The following is a 27,295-nucleotide window of genomic DNA, read 5'->3' as shown; positions in this document are numbered from 1 at the left end:
CAGTAAAGTATTATATCTGGCTCCTATTCTGAGCTCAAGACTGGTTTTCCAGCAGTGTTACTGTTATTCACTTATATGCCTGGTTTATAAATCCTTTATGGTTTCTCAGCATTATCCCCAAAACTATCTGGGTAGAGAACATGGCGATATAAGAGTGCATGCTCTCAGCCTATTAACCTAATGTTGAATATTATTATGTGATTTAGCACATAGGTGCACAGTTAACACTTTCGAAAATGGAGGCAGCCCTTTGCTCCTTGGCTACTGCTTGAGGCTGATCATGTCTGATGTGGGTCTTTGTATAATACTTTACATGGCACAGAGTCTGCTAGTGTATATCACACATGAGCCATCTTTGTGAGGGTTTCCAAGTATATTTAGTGCAGAGTCAAGCAGCATGAATGCTCAGCAAGCAGAGCTTTAGGGCTGCAATAAGAAAATACATACGTCCAAGTGATACTGGGAGCTACTGTGATGTTTGAAAAGTGCAATATCCTAGTAAAAGTCATTCGGGCGCACTGTACACATCATGATGTAATGTGTGGTCAGATTGGACACAAATGTACGTGCTTAAGGCCACATTTCACGTATTATGTTGTTTAATTAAAGGCCTAATTTGTTGCTAATGTTAACTGTTTGTGATGCAGGCATCAGGTTTTATACAGTTATGTTTTGACAAGTGAGTAAACATATGTATGTAATTTTTCTTGGCAATTCACGGAAACTGATATCTCACAGTATAGCGAAACAAACGATTTACTTTGCATAGTGCTGTATCATATTGAGTAATTATCAGCAAGACTATATGGTGAAACACAAACAGTAGTTGAGAATATGATCTTTGAGATGTAGGGGCAGATTTACTAAGGCCTTGCATTGTCCTTGCATGATGCAAGGAAACACACATCCTTAAATGGGCTTTACAAAGCAACACAAGGAGCTTATTTATGCCTCCTTGTGTGACTTTGTAATTAAACTCAATGCAATGCAGCGGCTTGCACTGCGTTGCGTTACATTTTTTTCTGGTAATTGTTCCATGGGTAGAGCATGGGCTTTTCCATGCATTCACCTTTGGCATTTGACACAATTAGTGATTTACTAAAGGCAGTAAATCTGGGGTTGCATTAAAATGGTACGCCTAACACAGAGAGGCGTAAAGAGGAGAAAAATCATTATTTCTACTCATTACCTCCATTCTCTAGGTATGATGTATTCTGCATCATGCATACAAAGAGGAAATTGTCTCTTAGGTACCCTTAGGTATCTCTTAGGTATCCCTTCCTGCACAAAAACAATCCTGCATGTAACGCAGGCACCCTTGGAGCATGGTGCAAGGGTGCCTGCGTTGGCGCTAGGCATCACGCAGTGCGTCATATATTGGTAGATGTTGATCATTTCTGCTCTGCCCCTTTCATGCAACACAACACAGCAAGCTGCCTTGCTGCTTTGCGTTGCTTGAAATATTAGGATTTCTGCCCCACAACGGTTCCTAGGGTCTTCTTATATATGCAATGTATTAACATTTTGTGAATAATATATTTGTTGAGGCCATTGTATACTTCATTAGCCCCTATTAAATTTAAATGACAGAGTATTACTTTTGAAATAGGCTTTTATTATTGTTGGAATTATATTGAAGAACCCGACTATACACAAATATGCTTAAAATGTCATATTCCAAATGGATTATATTTGGCAGTTTTCTGCAGACGTTTGTGTTCAGCATACAAAGATCAGCGATTTCGTGCCCTTTCAGAAGGAAAATTAATTCTACAGAATCAAGCAGTATAAACATTTCTATAGCATAACTGTATGGATGTCACGGTGCACAACGCCACAACTTTAAGCGTGCCAACAGTTTCCAATTTCAGTCTCTCTTTGCTGACATTTTGAGAACTGAATGGTCACTTTTATGACATTGAGCTGACTTGCATACAGCACTGACAAAAGACAGAGAGTTTAACGTTGCAAAGAAAGATTGGCTTGCTGATACAGTTCTTGTTTACTTGGCAAAAATGTGGGATTTGTGCTTTTTTTGAAAAATGTATACATGCCATTCATTTCAAATGTAATTACACAAACAGTACTGCCTTTCTCCTCCATTAAAATGTTTCATATGTGTGTGGAGACTGTAGACGTACACAAAGTCTGGCAATGTGAAATCTGGGGGGTCCCAGGGCACCAGTTAAATGCTGGTTATTGGCTGAAAGTCAGTAGGAGGCAACACGTAGACCACTCTTGTGTGTCTTCGAGGGGGTGCTGCAATATAATGTGATAGGTCTGAAGGCACTCCCCATGAATGCAACCTAACATTAATGCTATAAAATGAGAAAAATCAAAATTAAAGTGCAAAAGCAAACATGGGGAAAACACTTACAGAACTGGTTTCCAATCGCCCTCCCTGGAGAGATTTTAACCGTACAAGCTGACCGACTGCGCCACTGACCAGGATTTCATCACCAATGTGGTACTTCAGAATACTGGCAAGGTCTTTCGCATTGCCTAGGTTGTAAAAAACATACACACAGTTTAAAAAACGTATTCAATTTATGAAAATGTCAAGTTTGAAAGGAAAGTAATATATATATACTGTAATGATATGACAGCCTTGCTAGCTAATAGGAGAATACATTTAGAATACACTCAGCAAACTGAAATCAATCTTTCAGTTGAGTTAAATTATATGCTGTCAAAAATGTTCCTGTAGGTCTCTCCCTATCATTACAAGGTATGAGCGCACAATGTTTGAAACATAACCGCATAGATATTTAGTTTCTCTTCCATGCGTATCTGAACCCTATATTGCTGTCAACGCAACATGATAACTGAAGGTTTTAGTAGCAGGCAACCTTACAAAAACTACCATTTGATTTTATTTCACCTATCCTCATCTGCACTATATGTCTAGTGTACTTAGTCTACAACAGCGTGCATTCAGGATGGTAAGAGGATCCCTGTTGTTACTGTCCAGGCCTTGATCATGAGTTGATTGGAATGGTATCCCTGGGTGTGGATGCCACTCCACCCATCTATAAGTGGCTATGTATTCCCACACCTTGGTCGCCCGGGTCTGGAAGACACTGGATTCGATTTTATAGGACAAAAATATTCCAGTTGGTAATAGGGGTTGCTAGTGCAGCCCGGCCTTGTCCCTAAATCCTCTCAGTCCCTCTTCTGAAGTATGTGGGGAGCATATAATGCCCCCCCCTTTCCAGGCAACTTCTTCCCCTTCCCTCTAGGGTGATGCATTCAGGGGCAATGGTAGGTCTGTTTACTGCTTTCATGTGGGTGCAAACCAGGGGATGCCATCCACCACTGAGGAGCTGGCTACAGATGCCTTCTCTGCTGGGTTGAACCATGTGCCACTCTCTGACAGAGGACACGTTACAGAGCCGTCCAAATCTTTTTTTCTTCTTGTTTTTCCCTATATATAGTTTTTCTCTTCCAAAAAGAGTGCAGGAAGCGATAAGTTGCCGTACATGTGATGTGGTTCTCAGTTTCAGGTTGGAAGGTGTATAGCAAATAGATCTCTAGCTCTCTTTTTGTGTGAGTTACAGTGGACACATTACTACCCAGTGCTCCTATGCAGCATTCAGAAGACATTATCCGATAGGCAGGAATATAGTCTGCAAAGACATCATTTCCACCATGACCCTGTCCTGGATTCATAGCATGGGGATTTAAAACACTGTCCACTTCGATTGCTGTTTCAATTGAAGGTCAAGTTGTCTGTGAAATCCTTCATTCTGTTAGCTAACCAGAGGTACTTCTGCGAGCCAGGGCAACAACTATCGTTTAACAATACGATTATCTTAGCGGGTGTTAGAGACTTGAATTCATGCATTGTAACATGTATAGAAAATGAGTGGGAATAGGCAGCATCACAAAGACTCAGAAGAGTCATTAGCAACACTGTAACCTATGCCATCCATTTTATCTTCAAAGAAATCACAGGGTCAGTGTCAGGGGCTTTCCTGATTCTTTCAATGTACAAGAGAGATCATTGGGGACATTCTGAAAGACCTTTTTATTACTTTTCTGCTAGTGGGCGCTCTTTGATGTGAAACATTCATTCAGGGCTGGGTTTGCTGTTTTGCACTGAACTATTTGCTGTCTTTTGTTTTCATGACTGAGTTTGAGATTTATGAGAAGCAATTTGGTAACATTCTGATAGCCAATTGTTAATTAACATGAATCCTTTAGCAAATGAATCTACTCTTAATTAGGTTGTGGGCCGAAAAGCAAGAGTAACCATATAAGGCAAGGCCCTATTCTGTGGCTTGACTTGTACTTACAATCTAGTTCCAAAATTAGTGAGGAGACAAAACAAAATAATTGTTGGAAGAATGTGAGGAAAAAGGACAAATGTATGGCTGAACTGTCTCTTGAGCAGATAGATGTGTGTGGAGAGTACAAACGCAAAAGTATCAACATCTCCTAGGAGGAAAGGTATTTTATGAATACATTTCTGACAATGGTCCCTTCTTTATTGTATCATTGTAGTGGAGTAAGCAGTCCCTCACTTGCCTCATATTCCTGCTTCCCCTCTGACTTTCCACACATATCGCACATCACACTGCCCGTGCACATTTTTTCCTGTTGCTTTCAACCATTCTGTTGTCATTTTTGTGTCTTTATCATCATTAGATTTCATTTCTTTATGAATTGTCCCACTTTTGTGATATGTTGGATCTAAGATCTAACTGGGCAAAATCAAGCTATTCCCCCTAGGATGTGATTGGGGGATGCCTAGACATGACTTTCAAAGGGTGGCTCTGGTTGAGAACTATTGATAATTTTCAGTATTGAGCATTTACGTGGCTCATGAAGATGAGACACCCCACTCTCTTCATATGGACTGAGTGCGCTGACGCATTCATTTAATTTCAGGAACTCACTGCCCCTGTTTGTGATGGGCAGGGTTTCCTTACTAGAATGGTATTTTTATTGTGCAGGCCATGTATCCAGCAGGGATCTATGTTCCCAGTTGTACAACATCAATGTACTCTCCTGGACCAGGCCCTGGTCTCACTGGTATGTTGTGGTAGGTGCAGCAGAGTGCGACTTGAGACTTCGAAACTGCCCTGGAAAAGGAGAGGCTCCGGTCATCCAGACAAACAACTGTATTATCGCAACTGCAGCATGCAGCAAAATGGCTTTCAGAAGGGGACCACTGGACAATTGTCTCTTGAAGAGGGCAGATAGTAGAGATCCAAGCTCAGAACTAGTTTTGATGGGTAAGACTATTCTGGCTAGTGCTCTATATGTCATCCAGCAAGGGAAGAAAATATGGCAAAGAGAGGTCAAGGTGGTGGTGAGGTGCCCCCTACTTTGCAAGGGACATGCAACTATTGTATGTTTCTCTGTTTAGGAATATTGCTGTAAGGTGAGAGGAGAGAAGGGTGTTCAATAGCTGGGGATCTATATGCATGTGGTAAGTTTGTTACCTTCGGATAGGATAGGATAGCGTAAATAGTGCAGGCAGTATGGAAGTCATTTCCAGAAGCCCCGCAAATTACGCAGACCATGAAAATTCTACTTACCCTAGGACAATGTGGAAGGTGGGTGAAAATGGCCTTCATTACCATTGCATGTTCTTTCAACCAACTACCATTTTTATGCCCTTTGATTCACGTGTTACACTGAGGTTGCATTATTTGACAACAATCCACTGGGATAGTTGATTTTCTGTCAAAAAAGACCATTAAGAACTGTGCTTATGCTAACATTAAACAGTGTTTATACTGTTCTCCATCTCGCTTCAATGTCACAATATATCACATGATTACTACTGCTGATTCCTGTTCTAAATAAAGTGTCTCTATTGTTTACTTGAGTGAGCAGAAATTGTTCTGAGAGAAGTTTCTCATTGTGCTTAATCAAGGACGGTTCTCACCGTCCCAGGCTTATGCTAAAACAATGTATCAGCTTAACTATACAGACAAAACTGTGAGAATGATTGAATCACAATGCCTTACTATCCTGAGAGAATCCTCAGATTGTTTCTTCTACCTTGTTCCCCATGGTGAAAACCCTGAGAACTATGTATTCCCACAAAGTGTATGAAATTATTTGTTCAAAGTCCTATAAAGAGTTGTGGTTTTCTGTAACAAGCGAGACCAATTTTTCCCCTCCTCACAAGACGAATCTATGCCGGATTTCATTCAGGACTGCAGTTCTTTGTACTTACGATTTTTACGCCTAGCTGCTTAATCTTGCTAATGCTACCGTTATTGTAATCCGCCTATTAACTCTTATATAAACAGGGGCGTCTCCTCCATTATGGCGGAGGAGCATCACCCCGCCTGCTGTGAGTGCAGCAGACACATGTATTATCAAAATGGTATTGAATACCATTTTATTAATGTGTTAAAGGCTCAATACAATGGCTGGGGGTGGGGCTGATCAGTGCGATTGCACTACTAATGCAGCCCCCTGCCAGTGCAGGTCAGATTGGCTGGATACCTACAGCTGACCAATCTCACATGTGTACTTCAAAGCCTGCAATCCCAAGGCTGAGAAACAGTCAAGGGATTGCAGCCGCACGCCCCCAGCCTCAAAATCACCACTGGGATAGGATTGGCTGGTTTTGCATTCTATGGTTCAAGTCCTTCCCTTTCCGCCCGAGCCGAGGAATGTGCCAGGAGGAAGGAGACCGCACCCAGAGCCTGCGGCAGTGAGGATACAGAAAAGTTCATTGGGCTGCAGGTAAGTTCTTTGTATTTTTTAATTACTATATTTTGTTGTCTTTTTCCTCCCTCTCCCAGTCGTCCTTCCCTCACCGCCACTCCGCCCCCACACCAGCCGCTACTGTATATAAAGCATTGAAATGAGAATCTTTGTCTGTCATTCTTATAAGAATGTTTCAACCATATTATATGGCTGTTTCAGTTGGGGAGCACCCAAGTAGGTATATGGACTAAACCAGTTCTCGGTCCTAGTTGTTGTTGTGCCCCTTGAGATAAAACTAAACTCAGATTTGCAATTTGACACCACAGCAGTTTCCATTCTGCCCTCATTGCTCCTGAATTCCCCGCTTGTTTAGCTTTGTATTTGCCTCCAGTCTACCCCTAACGAAGTATGTTGGCTGGATGGCAAAGGAGGACACTTAATGCATCTCACTTCACTAAAACCAAAAACTTCATCTCTTCATTTTGCCTTCAAACCATGTTAAATCAACTAAGCGGCGCAATTTGGAAACCATCTTGAGGGTGATCAGCGCAAAATTAATTCCCATGCAGGCATATGGCACAGATGCATTTTCAGGGCATTTCCAGGGAGATTTTGTATCTTTACTAATAAAGCATAAAGCTCCATTTTTAGGTTGTTGTTTCAACAGCCACATAATACATCACCGGCCCAGATCAGGATGAAATTTATAGTGAGTAACCAACAAGTTGTCCAGAAAGTTAGTTTTCTGAAATACATGCACTCAGCATGAGCCGCTAAGTCAGGATCCTTAAAAAAACCTATGGGCATATGTACAAGAACTTAAAGCCGCTGTAGTGTCAATCTTTTGACGTTACGGCGCCTTTTTTTTATCGCCGTATTTACATGTTGCCGCTAACTACAGTTAGCTGCACTTTTCCAGCGTAAACATGAATTTTTAAGATCGCCACTTCTGTTAGTGGGACTGAATGAAAATGAGATGCAAGGTGGGCGTTCCCATGAGAAACCTGCTGCTAACCCCACTTCGCAATATTTACAATGAAATTCCCATACGGTGAAAACTCACCAAAACTGCCACTAAGTCCAGTTAGAGGCAGTTTTTTAAGACCAGAAAATAACTTGTCTTAAAATTGGTGCAAACACTGGGGCCTCATTTCAGAGGTGTTGGTGCTGGACAGCGCTGCAAGGAACGTTGCTGTGCTGCCCTGCGACAAAACAAAAGGGCAGGAATGCCCGCTATCAATAAGATAGGGCGGATTCCTGGGCCTCATTCATGAAAAGTGTTGCATCGCTGTGACAAAACAGATTTGCAACACTTTGCAATGCGCCCTCCTTGTGACACCATGGATGCGCCGTATTCAATGTACGGCGCTTCATTTGGCAATCATTGACAGATACATCCAGAATCCTGACGTATCTGGCAGCGCTAAAGTCACGCATTGCTACAGTTGTGCTGCAAGCATGACGCAACCCCAGCAATGCATGGTACTAGCCTATCCCTATGGCACCGCGTCACCCTTACGCCTGCCATGAGGCAGGCTTAAGGTTTTGATGCAGTGGTGTCCTAGAATTATCACAGTGAAATCCGAGAGAATTCACTGCGCTAATCCTACGAGGAATTGTTGCATTGTAATGCCCACCCTGCATAAATCATACCAGATGCAGGTACAATGTGGCATAGGGTTTCACAAGGTCATGAATATACCTAGATGCGTCACTTTGTAAATACGGCTCAACATGGTGCAAGATCCACTCTGCAAGTACGTCAAGAAAATGATGCATCGGTGGCGTTAAACTGCCGGAAGGGGCTCAGGATTACGCCCCCTGTCTTTTTCCCCTATGATGGCGCACAATGGCCGCCATGCACCCCACACAGGCACGTTGCGCCATGGTGCAAGGGTGACTATGTTGTGGAGTTGATTGTCGAGACGTCTGCAGGTGCGTCTGGACTAGTGGAGGGCGGGAGTGAACCAGTTGGCCTTCTTGGAGTGTTGTTTGCCTCGTCTTTTCTTGAAGGGGTGCCAGGGTGTCGGCGCAGTTGGAGATCCATCGGTGGAGGTTGTGCGCTGTTGGCGTCTTTAAGCGTTGGTGGAGTGGTGGCGCTGAGAGAGTTCATGAGAAGTTCTTCGGTGGCCTTGATCCAGCTGCGACAGGGGGGTGATGATGGCGGTGGTGTAAAGTGGGCGTGGTGAGGGCGTGATGAATACAATGATGGTCAGTCCAGGAAAGTTCTGTGGTGTGGCTGTAGTTGAAGTTCCCACTGGCGGAGAAGACGAGCTCGAGTGCGTGTCCGGCTACGTGGGTTGGTGCGGTGACTAGCTGCTTGAGTCCGATGTTGGTGAGGTTCCCCAGGAGGGGGGTGATGTTCTGGTAACTGGGGTTGTCCAGGTGGAACTCGAGGTCTCCGAGTAGGATATAGTCGGTAGATGGGAGAGCCTGGGTTGCGATGAGGTCTACAATGACATCAATGAATGGGAGTTCATGGCCCAGGGGATCTGTAGACGAGGGTGCCGCGCAGGTTGGTGATGGGGTTGGTCCGGAGCTGGAAGTGGAGGTGTTCCATGGTTGCCGTTGGGTCATTAGAGTGCGTGGTCAGTTGAGTGTGCTTTTGTAGACAATGGCAATGCCTCCTCCTGGACGGTCAGGGTGGTCCTTGTGGGTGATTTTGTAGCCGTCGGGGATGGCGATGTCTTGTCCAGAGCAGATGTTGGTCCAGGTTTACGTGAAGAAGGCAATGTCTGAAGGGGTGGCATTGAGGAGGTTCCAGATTCCTGTGGCCTATTTGTGGAGGAACTACACGTTGAGGATGATGCAGCTGAGCTAGTCGGGTGCGCTGTTGGTCGGCTGGGTGGCAAGAGGCGCTGGTGTGCTGATGTTGCAGGAGGTGCATTTGCAGTTTTGGTGGGTGCAGGGTGCAAGGGTATTCTTTGGTGATGCTAGATGGCAGGTGGCATGGCAGGTGGCATGGCATCCAGGGTTGAGGGCAAGGAGGGTGCTGGCGTTGTAGCAGTGGAGTGTCTTAGAGGCAGGGTCCCTGGTGCTGGGAACGGTACAGGGGCGGACAGACAGACGCAGATAGGCTTGCCTTTGGTTTGCCTTCCGTGCACCAGTGGTACGCCCACTGCGCATGGTCACACAGCGTCCACCATTAGGTAGTGTTGCAGATGGGCTGGACAGCTGGGATGGGGGAAACGTGGGAAAGAACACAGGAGGGGGCAGGGAGGTGGGGGATTGCAGCGGCAATGAGGGAGAGGGATAGGGAAAAAGGTACTGCAAACAAGCACCGGAAAAACAAAGCCAAACAAAGCAATGATAAAAAAAGACAAAGGTAGAAAAACAACAGAGTAGAGCAGTAACATTAACAGGAACGGTCAAAAAGAGGGACAGGAGGGCAGTCAAGCTGCAGTCACTGACGCTCTACCACTGTACCACCAGGGATGAGGCGTAGGCAGGAGCCTGAGGTTGGAGGAGTAACCAGAAGCAGCAGATGGGGACAGCAGCAGCAGCAACCAGATGGTGCAGCGTTGTGGGAAGAGGAAATCCACTAAGGGTTAGTCCCCCGTTCACTCAAAAGCAAACTAACAGGGGGCAAGGAAAGGCAGCATAACCTGGTTGCCTCTTGCGATCTAACAATGGCCACCAGATTCTGTGTTCCCCGGCGAGTAACGGCGGATCAAGCTGCATACCCAAGGGCCTAGGCCAGAAATGGCCCCCGTGCCCATGGCACCCACTGCCACCAATGGCCGATCTCAGCAACTTGAGCCCATTAGTGGAGTCCCCCACCAGTCTTGTGCAGTGCCCTCGGTGATGTAGGTCAGCCGCAGTGCACGGACTACTCAGGGCATGGTGTGCATCACCCATGGGTGCTAGGCCTGGGCCCAACTCACCCCCGAGCCTCCTCCCCTACGCGTCCTACCTTTTCCACACCTGGACATTGACACTGGGGCTCAATGCGCTGCACTCTCTCCAGATCTGTGACTTAGCCGGCAGGAACCTCATCCAGGTGGGATTTCACAAGCCTGGGTACAGCAGTCGCCACCAAGTCCATTGGAGAACTTCCTGATGAAGGTGATGCTCTTAGGCGTGAAGTTGCAGTGCTACCACCACACACGTTTGGCACATCTCAGGGGCCTCACCCTCCACAGCATCCAGCCAGCGCAACATGCTCCGACCTGTGATGCACAGAGGCGCGGCCCACCATTGGTAATCTCTTCAATGCACCCTGGTGTAGTGTTGGCTCCTGGTATGCGATGCAGACCTCCCTGCATTGGTGCACAGGAGCGCCTCTACCATTCACAGCTCAAGGTGCGCCAGGAGGTCTTCTCACACAGGTCAGCAACATGTCTCCATGCGACCTGCCAGACTTCACCACCAGATAATGGCAATCGCCGATGCCTCAATGTCGACCGCCAAGGCCCAGCAATTCCACAGCACCTCTGCTTCCCACTCCAGGTCACAGACGCAGGGCCAGCAAGGCCTCCAGGTACTCTCCCTTCTTTCAAGGTATTGGCTGCCATGGTGTTGCAAGGAAGGCGCTATGAAGAGTGATGCATGACTGGTTTTTCCCAGCTATGCACCGTGTTTCATAACTGTAGCCCTGAATCTGAATTTCCTCTTCCCCTGGGACTCTGGCTGTTAAGGGTTTTGGGGGGCTATTGATCTGTGATGCACTTGGCCCTGGCTGCTCCATTCTACATTCCATTGGTTTTATTTCCTATTTTTCATAGGAGGTGGATTTATAGGCTATTTTTTCCTCTAGAGGTTGTTCATTGACTTTCCATTGAGCTCTGGTTATGGTGGAATCTTAGCTTATGAGTGATGTTTTTAAACATGATGATTATTTATTTGAAATGATTTGCAAATAACTACAAACCTTTGACCTCTGTTGCAGGCACGAAGGGTGTGGGGCTTCGCCACCGGTTCTAGTTTGACCCTGAGAAGAGTAGAATACAGGAGAGGGCCTTCACGCCCCCTCCCCACAAATGAGAAGGGGCTCAGGACCTCATCCCTGGACCCCGGGATAGAAATAACTGAGGGAGCACTATTGGGCTCCCTGGCAAGGTAAGGAAGGGGCCCTGGACCCCATTGCCGGACCTTGTGAAGAAAACTGGCCAAGGGAGCGCCATCGTACTCCCTTGCTGATGTTGGGGGGGGCCAGGAACCATTCCTGGACCCCAATGCCAGGACTAGAACAGGAGGGAGTGCTGCTGCAGTCCCCCGAGGGGTGCCTTTCCTGCTCTTTGTGCCATAATCTGGGGGGAGCGGGAAGGCCAAACTACAAGTGCACGTCTGCCCGCCGGAGTGGGCAGACTAGAGTGTTATTGCCAGCTCTCGCTGCAGCATATAGGAGTTTTGCTCGCGTGGGGAGCCAGCAAGAACAGCCGGTGGTGGGCTCCCCAGGCTGTCCTCCCACATTGCAAGTGCACGCGGGGTGCCTGGATGGGACTGGGCACTCAGACGAAAAATGATCCACAGCTCAAGGCCGCATAATCAAAAAGAGAAACCGAAGGAAAAGCCGCTGCTTCAAAATTCACCAAAAGCACCCTATAATACCCCGCCGGACTTGACTGCTGGTTTTTGTTCCCTCACTTGTGAGGACCTCAGGAGAACGAGATCTTCACCAAAAATATGCAGAAGTACAGGGTGAGCTGCAGGAGCAGCGTAGACTTGCCCACCAACGCAGAACTGTAAAGTTCTCACCCTACGTGTAGGGTGACTCAAGAATGGTAACCCTTAATAGTTTTGGTGGGATTCCAAGTGCTCTCCAAGCTGGAACTTTTGTTTTACAGTGGTGGGCGATTCTCCCGTTAGGGCTGATGACTATGGCTACAGTTCTGGTGGCCTGAAATGATGTAACATGAGTTTTTATATTGCCAAACACCCTCTAGGGGTGAAAGGCTGCAATTATATGTGTAGAGATGATAGGATTGGTGTCCTTTAGGGACTAAGTTTAAAATGCATTGTTGTATGTTGGAAGTATTTCAGATTATGCTGCAAGCACATTCAAGGTGAATGACTATATTTGCATACTATGGTAATTATAAATGTGATTAAAGTTCATTATTCATGATGGCAGTTCTGATGAATCCCGAGATGTCCCAGTCATGATAGACATTCCCACGTGCAATGCTTTATTTAAATAATGAGACTGAGAGCCACTTGTCATCAAAGTTTGCCTACTTTATTGCCAGTATTCAGGCCTCTCAGTCATGGTTATATGTAATACCTGCATTTGTTCCTATAATTAAATGCTTGTTGAAATAATGAGGTGGACAGGCACGTGCTTCGGTGCTAGTATTAAGTACTCTTACTCCAAGTTATATTCAAGTCTTGGCATTTAGGGACCACATAATGTTTAGACATATGAGTTGAGGTACTAAACCCCACCCCCCGTAGGGAGGGTTAAGAGTGTTTACGCAATGTCATCAAGAAGTATTTCCATTAGCTTATGTACATTTGTAAATTGCTGCATAGTATTGAGTGGTGTGTGTGCAATAAATGTACTTTTCCTTAATCAAAAGAAAAAACACAGGCTGGACAATCATTTATTGAGTGTCATTATTGTGTGTCTGTGAATGGTGGTTACGAGCCCCTACGTTCTCCCTGAGTCGGCCTTGTACCACTCTGCAACACTATCCTATGAGGGTCGAGCGCTACAATGGGGAGTTTCGTTCCCAGTGGAGGACAAATTTAGACCTATTACTTGTGCAGGTCATGCACAATGTATAAGTATACTATTCTCATCTCCAATACTATATATCTTAATGTTAGATATTGCTAACGTTAATGTTAAAGTGACGTTATAGTTAGGTATGTTAATAAGCTTACTAAAAAAACTGAAATTCACTGAAGATAAAGGTTAAAATCAATCCGCTTTGGATCAAAGTCAACATTTTATACAAAATACTTTCCAAGTAAATGAAATTCAAATTAACCATGCCACAATTAAGAGGCCTAGCAGTGCCATGATTTATTACTGTTCATTGATCAGACGAATGCAATGTAAAATGAATTTTACGAGTTATAAAAAATACAAGTAACAAAGATCTGAGCAGAACTTCATAAACAAAAACATTAACCAGTGAGGAAGAAATGGCTTCAGTTTAATGTTTTTTAATCATCAGACTTTATTGAATAATACCATTTTACTCATGAAGGAACATTTGAAGGAGCGATGTTCATAGACACTGCAATTAAATTATCCTTGCTTTCCCTTAAAGTGAGAATATAGCTTGAGGTAATTGATGCAAATAAAACTGCAAAACCAGATGGGATGTTCCCAACTTCCTAAGGTGCTAAGTGCCTTTTTGGCCAGATCCCATCACACTTTCTGAAACTGAATCACATCTGTTTTGGAACCTGGTGAGTATGGAAGGGAAAACGGTTGCCAATACATTAAAAGAGAACAAAGTCAAGTACATTTGACATCTGTTTAAGGAAAAACCACGGAGCCGATTCATTAAGGAATACCTTACATCGCATACTATGAATCAGCATAAACCTACTGCTATGACCAAAATAAACCTATTAAATAGTTATGTGATGGTATATAAAACCCATATGGAGTATATGGATTGATGTTATATATGTGAACTTTTCACTATATTTTGATACATTGCTGTACAAAAGGCTTCTTTATCGTTCAGGGTAGGTGGGATTTCAGAACATCTGTGGAATGATATGTAGAGGTTGAAATGAGTGCAACAGAAAAAGAAAGGTAATAGTTGCACAATTTGTATATGATGAGAGGTGTTTCATAACATTTCCAAAGGTTCAATATTGAGCCTAATTTATTTCAATTCTGTGGTGAGTAAAGTATTATATGAAAACCATGATTGGTGCCATTTTTGCTCACCAACTATTGAGTCTAACGGGGGGGGGGGCTCAGCCCTGATCGAGTAGTATTTTATACCACCTCATTAAGGGGGTGAAAACCTAGCCTGGCCTGAAAGCTTTTCCGTTCAAGCACTGATTGTTACACATTCCATCTCTACAGCCGGGGGCACAAAATGTTGCCTGTTGATTGAGAGAGTGTTTTGTTTCGATGTCTAAACTGTTCCCCTGATGTCTCCTTTAAAAGTGACTACATTTAACTCCATGGATTTGAAGTGAGCGTCGCTGCTAGTTCCTTGAATGTACCACAGTGTGAACCTTCCATCTAAACTCTTGGGGGCAGATTTACAATAACTGGCCCATCCCTGCATATCAGCAGGGATGCGCCAGTTATTTTGCGTCACGGCAGACACCTCTTGCGCCACCATGGATGCGCCACATTTACAAAGTGGCGCACCATGGGGCAAGAATAGACAGATGCGTGACGCATCTGCTGCCGTAAAGGTGATGCATTGCTGGAGTCGCGTTGCAAGCACAATGCAGCTCCAGCAAGGCTCGGGGTGCCCCTATGCCTAACATGCTGCGTCAATCCTTATGCCTGCTTCAAGCAGGAGCAGGGTTTTGACGCAGTATGGCGGTAAAACTGATTGAGTGAAATCTTGTAGATTTCACTCAGCCACTTTTAGGAGGCGTTCCTGCTCCGGAACGCCCCCCCCTGCGCCAGAACGCCCACATGTGGTGCAGGGCTTTACAACGTGACACATCTCCCTAGATGCGTCACGTTGTAAATGCCCTGCAGCATGGCGCTGGCTTTGCGCCGCTGCTGCATCACAAAAGTGATGCAACGGCGGAGCAAATGTGGCATACAGGGCTTGTAAATCTGCCCCTTAGTTGTGCATCATGAACGCCACACCACGCCGGGAACTTATTTCTGAACTTCATGTGTGGCAACTAAATATACACTCAGCACCCATTCCCTGTCCTGGTTATCATATGGTGCTTACTTCTGTAAGGATTTTTCTGTTATTCTTACAGGCCTCTAGGCTGCATACCTGATCTCAGCACTCACTGCAGAATGAATGTCCCACTCTGTGCATTGCACTGAGTCAAACATGCTGTGACATGACTCAAGTTCCTCTGATCTTTACACACATCAACCCCAGTCCCACACATAGGTTACACCAACCAAAATCCTTCCAGTCCATATACTCATACCCCCGAAATCCTCCTAGGATGAGCTAACCGTGCTGTGAGAAAAAAACTAGTATTACCATAGGCTGTATGAATTCAAATAGAAAACAAGGCCAGTATATGAAATCTATTGTAAGACAAAGCAAAATAAGCATCTCTGCAGACTCAAAACACACGTTACGCAATAATTATTGGGATGAGAATGCATCCCTGCATGGTGCTCAGACGTGTACCCCTGCCCTGAGTACCTGACTAAATGTATATCTAGTTTTCTAGCTTTTATTTGGGGCCTGGTGTCTCACTAACGTAGTATGTACACAATGACCTAGATCTCTCTTTGATTATGTGAGGTTCACGATTTGTCCTGTTACCTGGAAGGACAGACCAAGCATGTCCTCAGAGTGGACAGAGGACAGCTGTGTCAATGAGAGTGTGACCTCCTGACACCTTTGTGTGTAAAGGTCTGCTGCAATGTGAAACCTGTATGTCGAGTGCATGTGTGCGTATGGTATATGTTATAGTTGGATGCCCCTGGGTTAGCGTGACTCACAATGGAGGATACAGAGAGCTTCCCCATTGCCTGTATTCCTGTGATTGGAGGGTGGAGACCCAGATGCTGAAGTGGAGGATGGAGATAGGGTACCTTCAGGAGGTTCAGGAAGCTCTTCTTAGCAAGGGGCTGCTGATTAGCTCTTCCTTCCTGAGCACTCACTGCCTTTTGGTCTATGGCAGAGGTGACAGGTGGACTTGCAGTGTCTGTTGCTCAAGATGAGAAAGTGTCTAGGTCAGGTGTGTCCTTGTCTCTGTCCCTGATTACTGCTTCGGAGAAGCTGATAACAGCCAGGTGAAGAAAAATCACACTTCATTGTGCCCACATCATGGGTGCTCCAGTTTGAAATTAGTACCAGTACTACTGGTAAACAGCCATTACAACAAGGCTGTTATCACGCAAGTTGTTACATCGCATGCGTAACAACGCATGCGATGTAACAACGACTACCATTACAAAGCAAGCTATTATATTGCATGCACTTTTAAAACGCATGAGATGTAATGGTTATCCACATCGTTGTGAGAAAACTGGGCTGTTCCGTTTCCTCACAACAACATGCACCGCCCCTCTGTTGATGCTGGAACCAGGAGAGAGGAACCATGAGGAGAAAGAGGTAAGGGGGATTGTGCTTGGGTTGGGGGTTACTTTTTAAGGGTTTAGGGTAGTGTCGAAGTAGTGTAGTAATGTTTGTGTAGTGTAGGGTTGTGTTTTAGGATTTAGAGTAGTGTCGGGGGGGTCGTGCAGGGTAGAGTTAAAGTGTAGGGACCAGACTGGGGGTAGGGAGAGGGACGTGCTGGGAGTAGTGTTTTAGGGTTTAGAGTAGTGTTATGGTGTTTGCGTAGTGTAGGGAAGTGTTTTTGGGTTCAGGGTAGTGTTGAGGGGGTCATGCAGGGTAGTGTTAGAGTGTAGGGGCCGGACTGGGGGTCGTGTTTTAGGGTTTAGGGTAGTGTAGGGGGGTCATGCAGGGTGGTCATGCAGAGTAGTGTTAGAGTGTAGGGACAGGACTGGGGGAAAGGGAAGGGTTGTGCTGGGGGTAGCGTGTTAGGGTTTAGGGTAGTGGTGTGGTATTTGTGTAGTGTAGGGTAGTGGTTTAGGATTTAGGGTAGTGTTGGGGTCATGCAGGGTAGTGTTTGAGTGTAGGAACGGACTGGGGTAGAGGGAGGGTTGTGCGGGGTTGTATTTTAGGTTTTAGGGTAATGTTGTGTTTGTGTAGTGTAGGGTAGTGTTTTAGGGTTTAGGGTAGTGTAGGGGGTCGTGCAGGGTAGTGTTAGAGTGTAGGGACAGGACTGGGGAAGGGGGTCGTGCTGGGGATAGCGTGTTAGGGTTTAGGGTAGTGTTGTGGTGTTTGTGTAGAGTAAGGTAATGTTTTCTGGTTTAGGGTAGTGTCAGAGGTCGTGCAGGGTAGTGTTAGAGTGTAGGGACCGGACTGGGGGTAGGGGAAGTGTCGTGCAGGGGGTAGCATGTTAGGATTTAGGGTAGTGTTGTGGTGTTTGTGTAGGGTAGTGTAGTGTAGTGTTTTAGGAATGAGTGTAGTGTCGGGGGGTTGTGCAGGGTAGTGTAGTGTTATTGTAGGGTGAGGACTGGGGGTCGGGAGAGGGTCGGGGAATTAGTGTAGTGTTGGGGGTTGTGCAGGGGAGTGTAGTGTTATTGTAGGGAGAGGACTGGGGGTCGGGAGAGGGTCGGGGAATTAGTGTAGTGTTGGGGGGTTGTGCAGGGGAGTGTAGTGTTATTGTAGGAAGACGACTGGGGGTCAGGGGAGGGTCGTGCAGTAGAGCTGTATTAGGGATTAAGGTAGGGTAGGTTGGAGTCACATACCTTGCAAACATTTACCATGAGTATACCTTTACCACGCATGCCTTGGCGTTGTAATGGCATTTGTGGTGAAGGTATAGTCATGGTAAAATATCGCGTTGTAATGGTAATCGTTGTAATTGACGTTGCGTAGTAATACCCGCATTGTAAAGGCATGCGTAGTATTTCTATCCGATGTAACGAGTGCTATTCATACTACCAGCTGTGAGAAGCATAACTTTACCAGAAGGCTGTGTCTGAGAAGCAGCCTGAGAATAACACACCAAACTGGTTCTGAAGTTTCAGATAGGGATTCATATCCACTATATATAAAATATTTATAAAAGCAGGATCCAACCAAGCCTACACTTTTCCAGTACCAAGTAAGATGAGAGTGCTCCACAGAGTACTTGAGAATTCGGAGTGACCAGCCTTGTGTCTGCCTGTGCAGTCTCCTAGAGGTAAGGGTACATCACTTTACTGGTGGAGAAGCTAATGCATAGAAGCCTTCTCCCAGAGAGAGGGAGTGTGCTTGGTCCTGTGAAAAGAGAGACTGTTCAGGAAGAGAAGCCCTGGCCTGAGGAACACCCAGAGAAAGAGGAATGCTTGAGAGAGCGAAACCAAGAGCGACCCATGCTGTAGAGGGTCTCCTGGTCTCTCTCCATGGTTCCCAAACAGAAAAGTGAAAGGCTATGCACATCCATACATGGATTAGAGGGGGACTGTATCTTGGTTTCTGTAATGGCCCAGGCTGGGTCAGGTAAGGGCTACAACTGATTTTCATGTGCGTTGTTCTGAGGGAGGCTCCATCTGCCTACCTGCATGTATCATCCCAGGATAGGGCTGCAACTGCTGTGCTGTGTGTATAGCCCCATGTTGGGCTGTAACTGCCTGACTGCGAGTACCAGGCCAGGCTGGGCTGCAAATGCTTTGTTGCATACATTTGCATGGATCACAACATGCCTGCCTTGCCATGCATGTTCATCAGCCCAGACGTGGGCTATAAATGCCACGCATGTCCGCACAGCAGCACCAGAGGCTGCTCAGTGGCATCTGACAGTCCATGGTGGTTGCACTCTGAGAAGACACCTCACCTGTGGCTCTTACTAAAGTCACACACCTGTGGTTGGACTGAGCCACTGGTAATAATACTCTGAGGTGAGGACTTGAGACAGTTTTGCTGCTCATGTTGACAACGGGGGTAAGAACAAAAGTGAACAGTGAACTGATTTCACACTTGACTTTTAGGGGATCATAATCTGCACCTGAACCTTATTCATGGGTCTATCAAAGCTTGCTAGGTGGCAATGTTGGATAGTGCTACCCAGGTGGGAGAAAGCATGAAGAGGAAGGATAGGGTTCTGAGCTCATGTCCCTCACACTACCTCCCTCAGAAGCCTATGACTGTTTGTTCTTGCTACCCTGAGAGTCAAGTGTGGAATGGGCTGTACTTGACCCAGTTTGCAGAGCGATAGTAGAATGGTTCCCAGGACACCAGTGGCAAACAACCTCAACCAGGAGCCTGTGTCTGTCCTATGGGCTCCCGAAATGGTGTCTGACATTAATAGGTCAAGTGCAAAATAAATATGCTGACACTTAAGAGGACATAGAATCCTAGTCAAAGCTCCCACTAGGTTCCGGGGCACTTTATGTAATACAGCCTCAGTTATTTATACTGCTTGCAGGCCTACACAAACGGTTGTTTCCCCTGTTATTTGTATCTATCTGAAAGAAGACTCACTGGCGACTAACATTGAGCAGTTGAGAATGATTTTTATCCTCTCACTTGTAAATGTGGATTGTTTCCAAATTTTGAAATGCTAAAATATGAGTTCACCTGTACATGTTTTGACATTAATGAGTAATTCTTACAATAGGGGAACTACATTTGTTAGGCATGATATAATCAACTTAGTGTTTATTGATCATGATGACGGATTGCGGATTTGTAATTTGTGATGCATATTGTTTTCTGTGTTCTTTAAGGTTTACTGTACATTCTGAAACAAACCTTGTTTACTGATACATTAATATTAAATTGTATCTTTGTTGGAGAATTTGCTGAAAATGATAAACTATACACTAAAATATCAAATTAGTAATTTTCGGCTTGTTCATGAACACAAGCATTAAATATCTTTGTTGCCATCCTAAGTGATATTTTATAGGCTGCATCTTGCTTAGGCAACCAGAGTTTTACATAATTGCGCCTCACTTTAGGGTACATGTAAAGTCCCTATCATACGACAAGGGCCATCTAGGTAGGAGCAGTTAAGGGCCCAAAACGAGAATTACCGTCTCCAAATCAAGCAAACAGTGAATTCAAGTGCAGAGGAAATAAAGGGACAATCTGCAAAATTAGAATTACATTTTTAGGAAAGCAAATAGTCATTAAAACAACAGAGCAGATAAATGTCCAAATGATCAGTGGTATTACTGCATTTTACTGTATATTCAAAATGTCGCCCGGCAGGACCAGCAATGTTTCTATGAAAAGAAATATTGTTTTAACACAATTCCAGCAGTGTGCTTACCCATAAGTTTATTCCGTTCTTCTTGTGGGAGGGATTGGAAAGCCTCATTTGTTGGTGCAAAGACCGTGAAAGAGCTTTCTCTGTTCAATGTTTCTGTAAGCCCTGCAGATTGGATGGCAGCCACCAGCATACTGCAACAGCAAGATATTATTTCATCAATACTCAGTAGGGATTACCTCAAAGAGTCTGGGCTTCTTGCAAACGTTCAGTGGATGCTGTGCCTTATCTGAGGAGACATCCCCTCAACCTCAATCCAACTCATTCATCAAACAGCACAGAACCCAATACTAGTGTCACAAATGTGTAAACTATTGTTAGCTTATTTAAGAGTCATATGTCCAGTAAATTCAAAGTCATGGGAAGGTAATGAAGAACTAGCTAAACACTTTACTATATGCAAATGAATTACAGAAATGCACTTAACATTCCAGTTGACATTATAAGAGTCCAATAGGCTTTATTCACATATCACCTGAGTTTTTTGCCTACTTGGGCCAATTTCTTGAATTGAAATAATTGCCAGTGAGGCCTGTATTAGCTTCCCAAAGTTCACTATTTGCGAAGTTAATCTATACACCAATGCAGTCATGCAAGTGTCATAAGGGATGACAATATGTAGGTATGTATAATAGCATGTCTCAAAAATGTACTTCTATTAAAATGTATGCATGTATGCGATGTTTGTATAGTGGAAATTAGCTGAAAGGCAGCAGGCAGTTATCATAATCAAAATTCCTTTATTTTGCAATATGTTTATCGCATATAAAGTACATAAAATATATACATTTTCAATCATATAAAATTGTTATAATTACACATTATAGTTTAACAAGTTCCATTTTAATCTGCCCAGCATAAAACATGTTAAAATAACACATGGATCTATTTAAAAGTTCATGATATAATAATTCATAATATTTGTCTGGATTCTATAGGAATCTATAGGATCACTGTTAATTTGGGTTCTCCTACTCTTCAGGGCAGACCACAAGAATGACACCAGGGACTAACACACAAAAGGATCAACAAACATTTGGATAAAATAGAGAGATACTCGACATTGCCTAAAATCATGGCTGTGTAGGAGAGATAAAATAAATATTTCTCTTTGTGCTTCATTGAATCTACAAAAAATTATATTTAAGTCTGTTTCTGAAGAGGATACGTGGCACAGACATGTGGACAGATCTTCTACGGAGTGCACATTACGTGGATAGCCCAGCATCAACAGAATGCAATTTAGGCGAAATCTCACTAAGATGAAACAAAGCTGGGGATTCGATACCATGGCTAAATATGACTGAAAATCCTATTGATTGGGAGGGGACCTCACAGAGGTTTTAAAGAGGTTTCTTTCTCTTCTCTCTCCCTTCTCCAAATCGAGTGCCAGAGTATAATTGGCACTAAACTAATCATTTCAGAAAAGAAAGGAGCCCCAATTGCATTGTGACAGTTGAAATTTGCCCCTTTTGGAAAAACCATCCTCTATATACTGCAGGGGGTCTATATTTACCATTCCCCACACCCCTGCCGCATAAGTGGCCACTGATATTGCTTTGACAATATATGCGTTCTTAATTTCCGGTACTGGTTTGTCCCTGAGTTTATTGATGAAGCTAAAAATGGCCATTATGCTTTTTTCTAGTAATAACCCTCTATTGGCTACCTATGAAAAGGGATCCCCAAATAGAAGAAGGTATTCACCACTTCCGGCCTACGTGTAGCTATGTGGAATGCGGGTAACTTCTTCGGCCTGCCCCTCCCACTGCCAACCAGTGCTAAAATGCATATGCTCTCTGTGGAAACTGTGTTATGGATTCGTGTTTCCATTATTGGCCTATTTGATTTATGTGTCAGTCCCTAGTAAAGTGCACTGCGAGTGCCAGGGCCCATAAACCAAATGCTGTTGGTGGGCTGCAGCACTGGATTGTGCCACCCACGCAAACAGCCCATAAAGTGTAACTCTGGCCTGCCATTGCAGAGCCTGTGTGCAGCCTGGGGCTGCCATGTCGACTTGGCAAGTGCACACACTTGCCAGCCCCCAAACCTTCCCTTTTCAACATGTTAATGACCCCTTAGGTAGGTCCAAGGTACCCCTGTGGGCAGGGTACATTGTATGTGAAAGGTAGGACATGCCCTGGTGTGTGTGGTATGTCCTGATAGTGAATTACAGCCTACTTCGTGTTTCACTATTGCAAGGCTACCTATTCCCCATAGGCCTGGATGGGCAGTTTGATTATAACATCCTATAATCCTAACTGACCCAGGGAACATGGTAGAAATTCGAGTTTAGTATGCCTGAACTCAGAATGATAAAATACATCTTTTAGTGAAGATGGTTTTAACATTCTGTGTTTGACAATACAACTTTTAGAAAGTAGGTATTTTCTTACCTAACCTTCCAGCCTGCCCCTACTAGCTTATGTATAATCTGTCTGGTCTGTGAGTGACAGGGGCTGGGGGAGACTCCAGGAGACAGGGTGAGTCAGCACAGGGCTGAATAGACCTATCTGCATGTAGATGGGTGGGAGGAGTCGCACCTGGGTCTGAATAGGGCTGTGCCTGCCTTCCACAATGCTGGCTCCACCTCCTGTCCCTCACAAAGGAAGAAGGTGCACACTGGCAGAATGCACCCAGAACTGGTTTGAACTAGGTACAGGACCCTCTGCCTTAAGAAGACAAAGGAGTTGGTGGTATAAATATTGGGGCACAGACCCCAGAACTTTAGATTACTTCTGAACTAAGGAACCTGCCAGGAAGAAGGACTGGGAAAGCTGGAGAAGGAATACTGCCCCTATGCTGCGTGTTGTGGGGTTGGCCGGCAGTGGTTGCTTCTGTCTTGGGTAGGGAAAGGACTGGACTGTGTTTTCATCATCCTGCTGTTAAAATTTTCTCCAAGGGCTTAAAGTAGAGCTTGCCTCCTGTTGGAAGTCTCAGGGATAGAAAATACTTCAAAGAACTCTTTTGGATCAAGAAGACTGCCAAGAAGAAGAGCTGGAGAAGCTGTGAGGAGGAACTACCACTTTGCTGTGTGCTTTGCTGTGTTGGCCTGCAATGGCTGCTTCTGTCTTGGGCAGTGAAAGGACTGGACTGAACTTTCTGCAATCTACTTTTGTGAGTTTCCCCAAGGGCTTGAGGTAGAGCTTGCCCCCTGTTCAAGAAGTCTCAGGAACAGCAAAGACTTCAAACTCGGTGCTGTCTACGACGCCGCTGCCGACTCCATGTCCTGAAGGCACTGCAGAGGGCACCACTGTGATGCCGCACCACGACTCTGGTCTCACCGACGACCCTGCTGATACCGTCACCGAGCCGCTGCTCGCACCGCGACCCGTGGGCACTGCACTCTGATGACGCCTTGGTATCCCTGACGACTACGCTTCACGCCAGAATCAACACCGCTGCTTGCACCGTGATTCGAGGGCACCGCTCATAAAGTTATATGACGCACGGCCCTCATCCCGCACCGCAGCCTTGGCCTACCGACACCGGTGCCATCAACTCCAGTTTGTCAGCCAACGACAGCACTCCAGCAACGACGACGCCGCTGCTTGCACCGTGACCTGCCAGCAGTGTGACGAGCACTGCCTTCATCTCACACCGCGACCCTGGTCTCACAGACAACGCCATCTGATGCCGCCACCGAGCCGCTACTCACACCGCGACCTGAGGGCACCGCACGCTGCACCGCTGCACTTCGCACCGCAGCACCTGATGTTGGCTGAAGCCAGCGCTCCTGACTTCAACAATGAGGAGTTCGATCTGCAACGCGTGTGACTTCGAGGGCCCGATGACTCCTGTACCGACCTCCGGAACCAACGCCTGCGGACGCCGTGTGTTCGGAAGCTCAACGAGAGGTCATCAACGCCCTGTATTTCTGAAAGGTACTGTTTTCAGGTCTTCCCGATGCCGTAGCTGGCCCGCGACACCGCAGTCAGCCAGAACTCTTTGGATTTGTTTGTTCACGACGCCATGATAGCCCCGGACGGAGCTATCGACTTCAAGGAACTGTTTTACAAGGTTATTTTGAGAACTGAAGATTTTTAAGTACTGTATGGTGGATTTTTATCGTTTTGGTCTTGTCTTAAGTATATAAAAATATTGGATATTTTTCTAAACTGGTGTGGTGTCCTTTTGTAGTGCTTACACTGTATTACTGTAGGTTATGTGAAAAGGCTTTACACACTGCCTCTAAGATAAGCCTGACTGCTTGTGCTAAGCTACCAAGGGGGTGAGCAGGGGTTATTTTAGGAGTGTAACTCCCTTATCCTGTCTAAGAAGAAGGGTCCCTATTTAGACCAAGGTGCAAGCCCTTGCCAACTAGAGACCCCCATTTCTAACAGGGGGTGAATGTATGATTCGTTCAGCATTCCGTCCATCATTTGTGTGCGTAGCACTTTTCACCCTATGTGGGATGGGTATGCCCAGACGTGGGCCCCTTGCTCACTGTGCCACTGGATTCAAGCTAGCCTGGTTGATGAAGGGTGACATACCCTGAAACCGGTCCCAGGATGCTTGTTTCTGGTCCAGAGAGGACCTGGCTTGGCAGTTCGGTCTGGACTGTTCCCATGAGGCACAGGGTCAAGACTGATTTGCATATGGCTGGGTCTAAACTGGGGTGGCATGGTGAGCAAAAGACCAATGGATTTTACCCAGATCTCTTGACTGGGGGTGGATGTATGATTCGTTCAGCATTCCGTCCATCATTTGTTTGCATAGCATGCATCAATAAATGAGTCATTGGATGGGTAGCTGGGTACTCAAAGGGGAAGTGGAGTGGTAAACTGTATTTCTATCTAGTGTTCTCCTGGCTGATGAAATCTTAGCTGTGGGTGGGCTGATAACCAACTGAGATGGTGAGCATGTTAGTCAGATAGGCAGGGGTACCTCTCATGATGGCTTTGTTGATGATGCCACTGAATTTGAAGATGATATGGAGTGGCAAGAGAAGCCTTCATATTTTCATTAAGTTTAGATGGGTTGTATTTATTTAGGCCATTGATATGGCATGATTTATTTTGTAGGACGTTCTTAAAGATAGCTAATGTGGAGCCTTTGAGGTAATGTAATAAAGCCCTTGGTTTCTGGGAGGAATGGCTTCACTTTCTGTAGCAGAGAGAGGTGGTTTCTAGCATGTCTAACATAGGTCAAGAGCTCTAACCAGCTAGTCCAGACAGATTCCAATGTTTAAAAGAGTCAAAACTGTTGCATCCAGTTTCATAGTACATGTTTGATCATAAACCAACATCAAACAAGGCTTACTATCTATGCTGAAAATAATGTTTCAGTAATAAACTCACATTCTTATATCTTTAAGATAATATCTTTGATCAAGTAAAATTGCTGCTCATAAAAATAAATATTAGTAAAAACCCCATTCATTATAGGGATTTTGAAACTTTAAAAAAGCCTTTTGAAGTAGAGCAGTAGCAAATCAATTTTGGAGGCACAGAAGTTTCAACTTTTTGAATAGCTGGTTAGAAAATGTATCCAAAAGCAGATGAGACATCACGGGAACTTTTCTTTTGACCACTCACATAATACACTAGTGTTACCTCCTATTCCATCATCATATTTGTTCTCCTGAGAAGAGCAGACAGATAACGAAACCGGGGGCACATCCGCTCCTTTAGCAATCATATGTCATAGATCTTCGATGTAACATGAGTACAATAAAGTAGTGGTAATAGAGCAGCTTTCAGGCAGGATGTTTAGCGTTCGAGTTTGAAAGCCAGGTGGTAAATGTTCATGAGAGATTGCACTTATGACTACCAGCATACTTTAGCTAAATGTCCATGTGGGGCATCCAACTGCTGAGGACCTTCAGCAAAGATGACTTATAAGGGTATTTAATCACCTCACAAAGGGCAGCAACAGCTGTGAGTCCCAAAAATAGGCTGGCAATACATTCCACAACTCAGTGGATTGGCAAATAGAGGATGAGAACCTTGCACAACTGATCTCAAATTTTGGTGGTCTGGTAGAGTTTTTTTATACTAGACAGGAAGAAGCAGTTTGTATTAAATGGCTTTATAATGTTTATAATGTTCTGAAGGTGTATTAGAACAGATCTATTGAAGGATTTATGTCTTAATAATGATTTGGAAACTGTGTTGTGCCTTCACCAGAAACCAGTGGAACCTTCTATGCTTTTGTGTACTTTATTTTGAGGAGTGTTGTTAACCAAATGTACTATGGTATTTGTAGGATGCATATGTACCAATTTATTATTGGTTTGTTTGAACTACCAGTTTATTAAAGCCATCAATTGTTAAACCAAAGATAGCTCTGGCTTCATGGCTAGAAGCTCTTTCTAAAGTAGTATGAGTTTCATTTGTAGAAGTATGATATCCTTATTCAAAGGGGCTAATATTATGCTACTCTATCCAGGCACATTGTGAGATTATAGATGTGTCCAGGAGTTTTCAGCTTCTCTATATAGGTGAAGAGGTACTTAGATAAAACTATGGGATAAGCAATTCTGCCTTCAATCCTTTGGAGGGTGATAATGTTGGCACCATTACAGTGAGTAATAATAACAACTGATATTTACAGTCCAAAGCAATGGATACAAATGTAGTATCAAACACTATATAATAACTTTCTAATTGTTATTATCATTAATATTATTATCATCATCATCATCATTATTATTATTATTATTATTATGTTTATTTTTAGTATTATTATCATTCACACTCATTGTCATTGTCACTATGGTGTTTGC

General features: G+C 44.7%; 1 protein-coding gene across 1 annotated transcript in view; it reads right to left on the bottom strand.

Annotated features, from left to right (window-relative positions):
- Positions 1 to 27,295, bottom strand: part of TGFBI (transforming growth factor beta induced) — a 234,077-nt gene that overhangs the window by 23,844 nt on the left and 182,938 nt on the right. The window contains exons 12-13 of the mRNA XM_085618009.1: positions 20,572 to 20,702; positions 2,378 to 2,502 (exon numbers count right to left, since the gene is read on the bottom strand). Coding sequence (XP_085474135.1) covers positions 2,378 to 2,502; positions 20,572 to 20,702 — 256 coding nt within the window. The remainder of the gene's footprint in view (positions 1 to 2,377; positions 2,503 to 20,571; positions 20,703 to 27,295) is intronic.

The sequence above is a fragment of the Triturus cristatus genome, chromosome 7 (assembly GCF_964204655.1).
Source record: "Triturus cristatus chromosome 7, aTriCri1.1, whole genome shotgun sequence".
NCBI classification, from domain to species: domain Eukaryota; kingdom Metazoa; phylum Chordata; class Amphibia; order Caudata; family Salamandridae; genus Triturus; species Triturus cristatus.
This window is presented reverse-complemented; position numbering and strand designations above follow the sequence as displayed.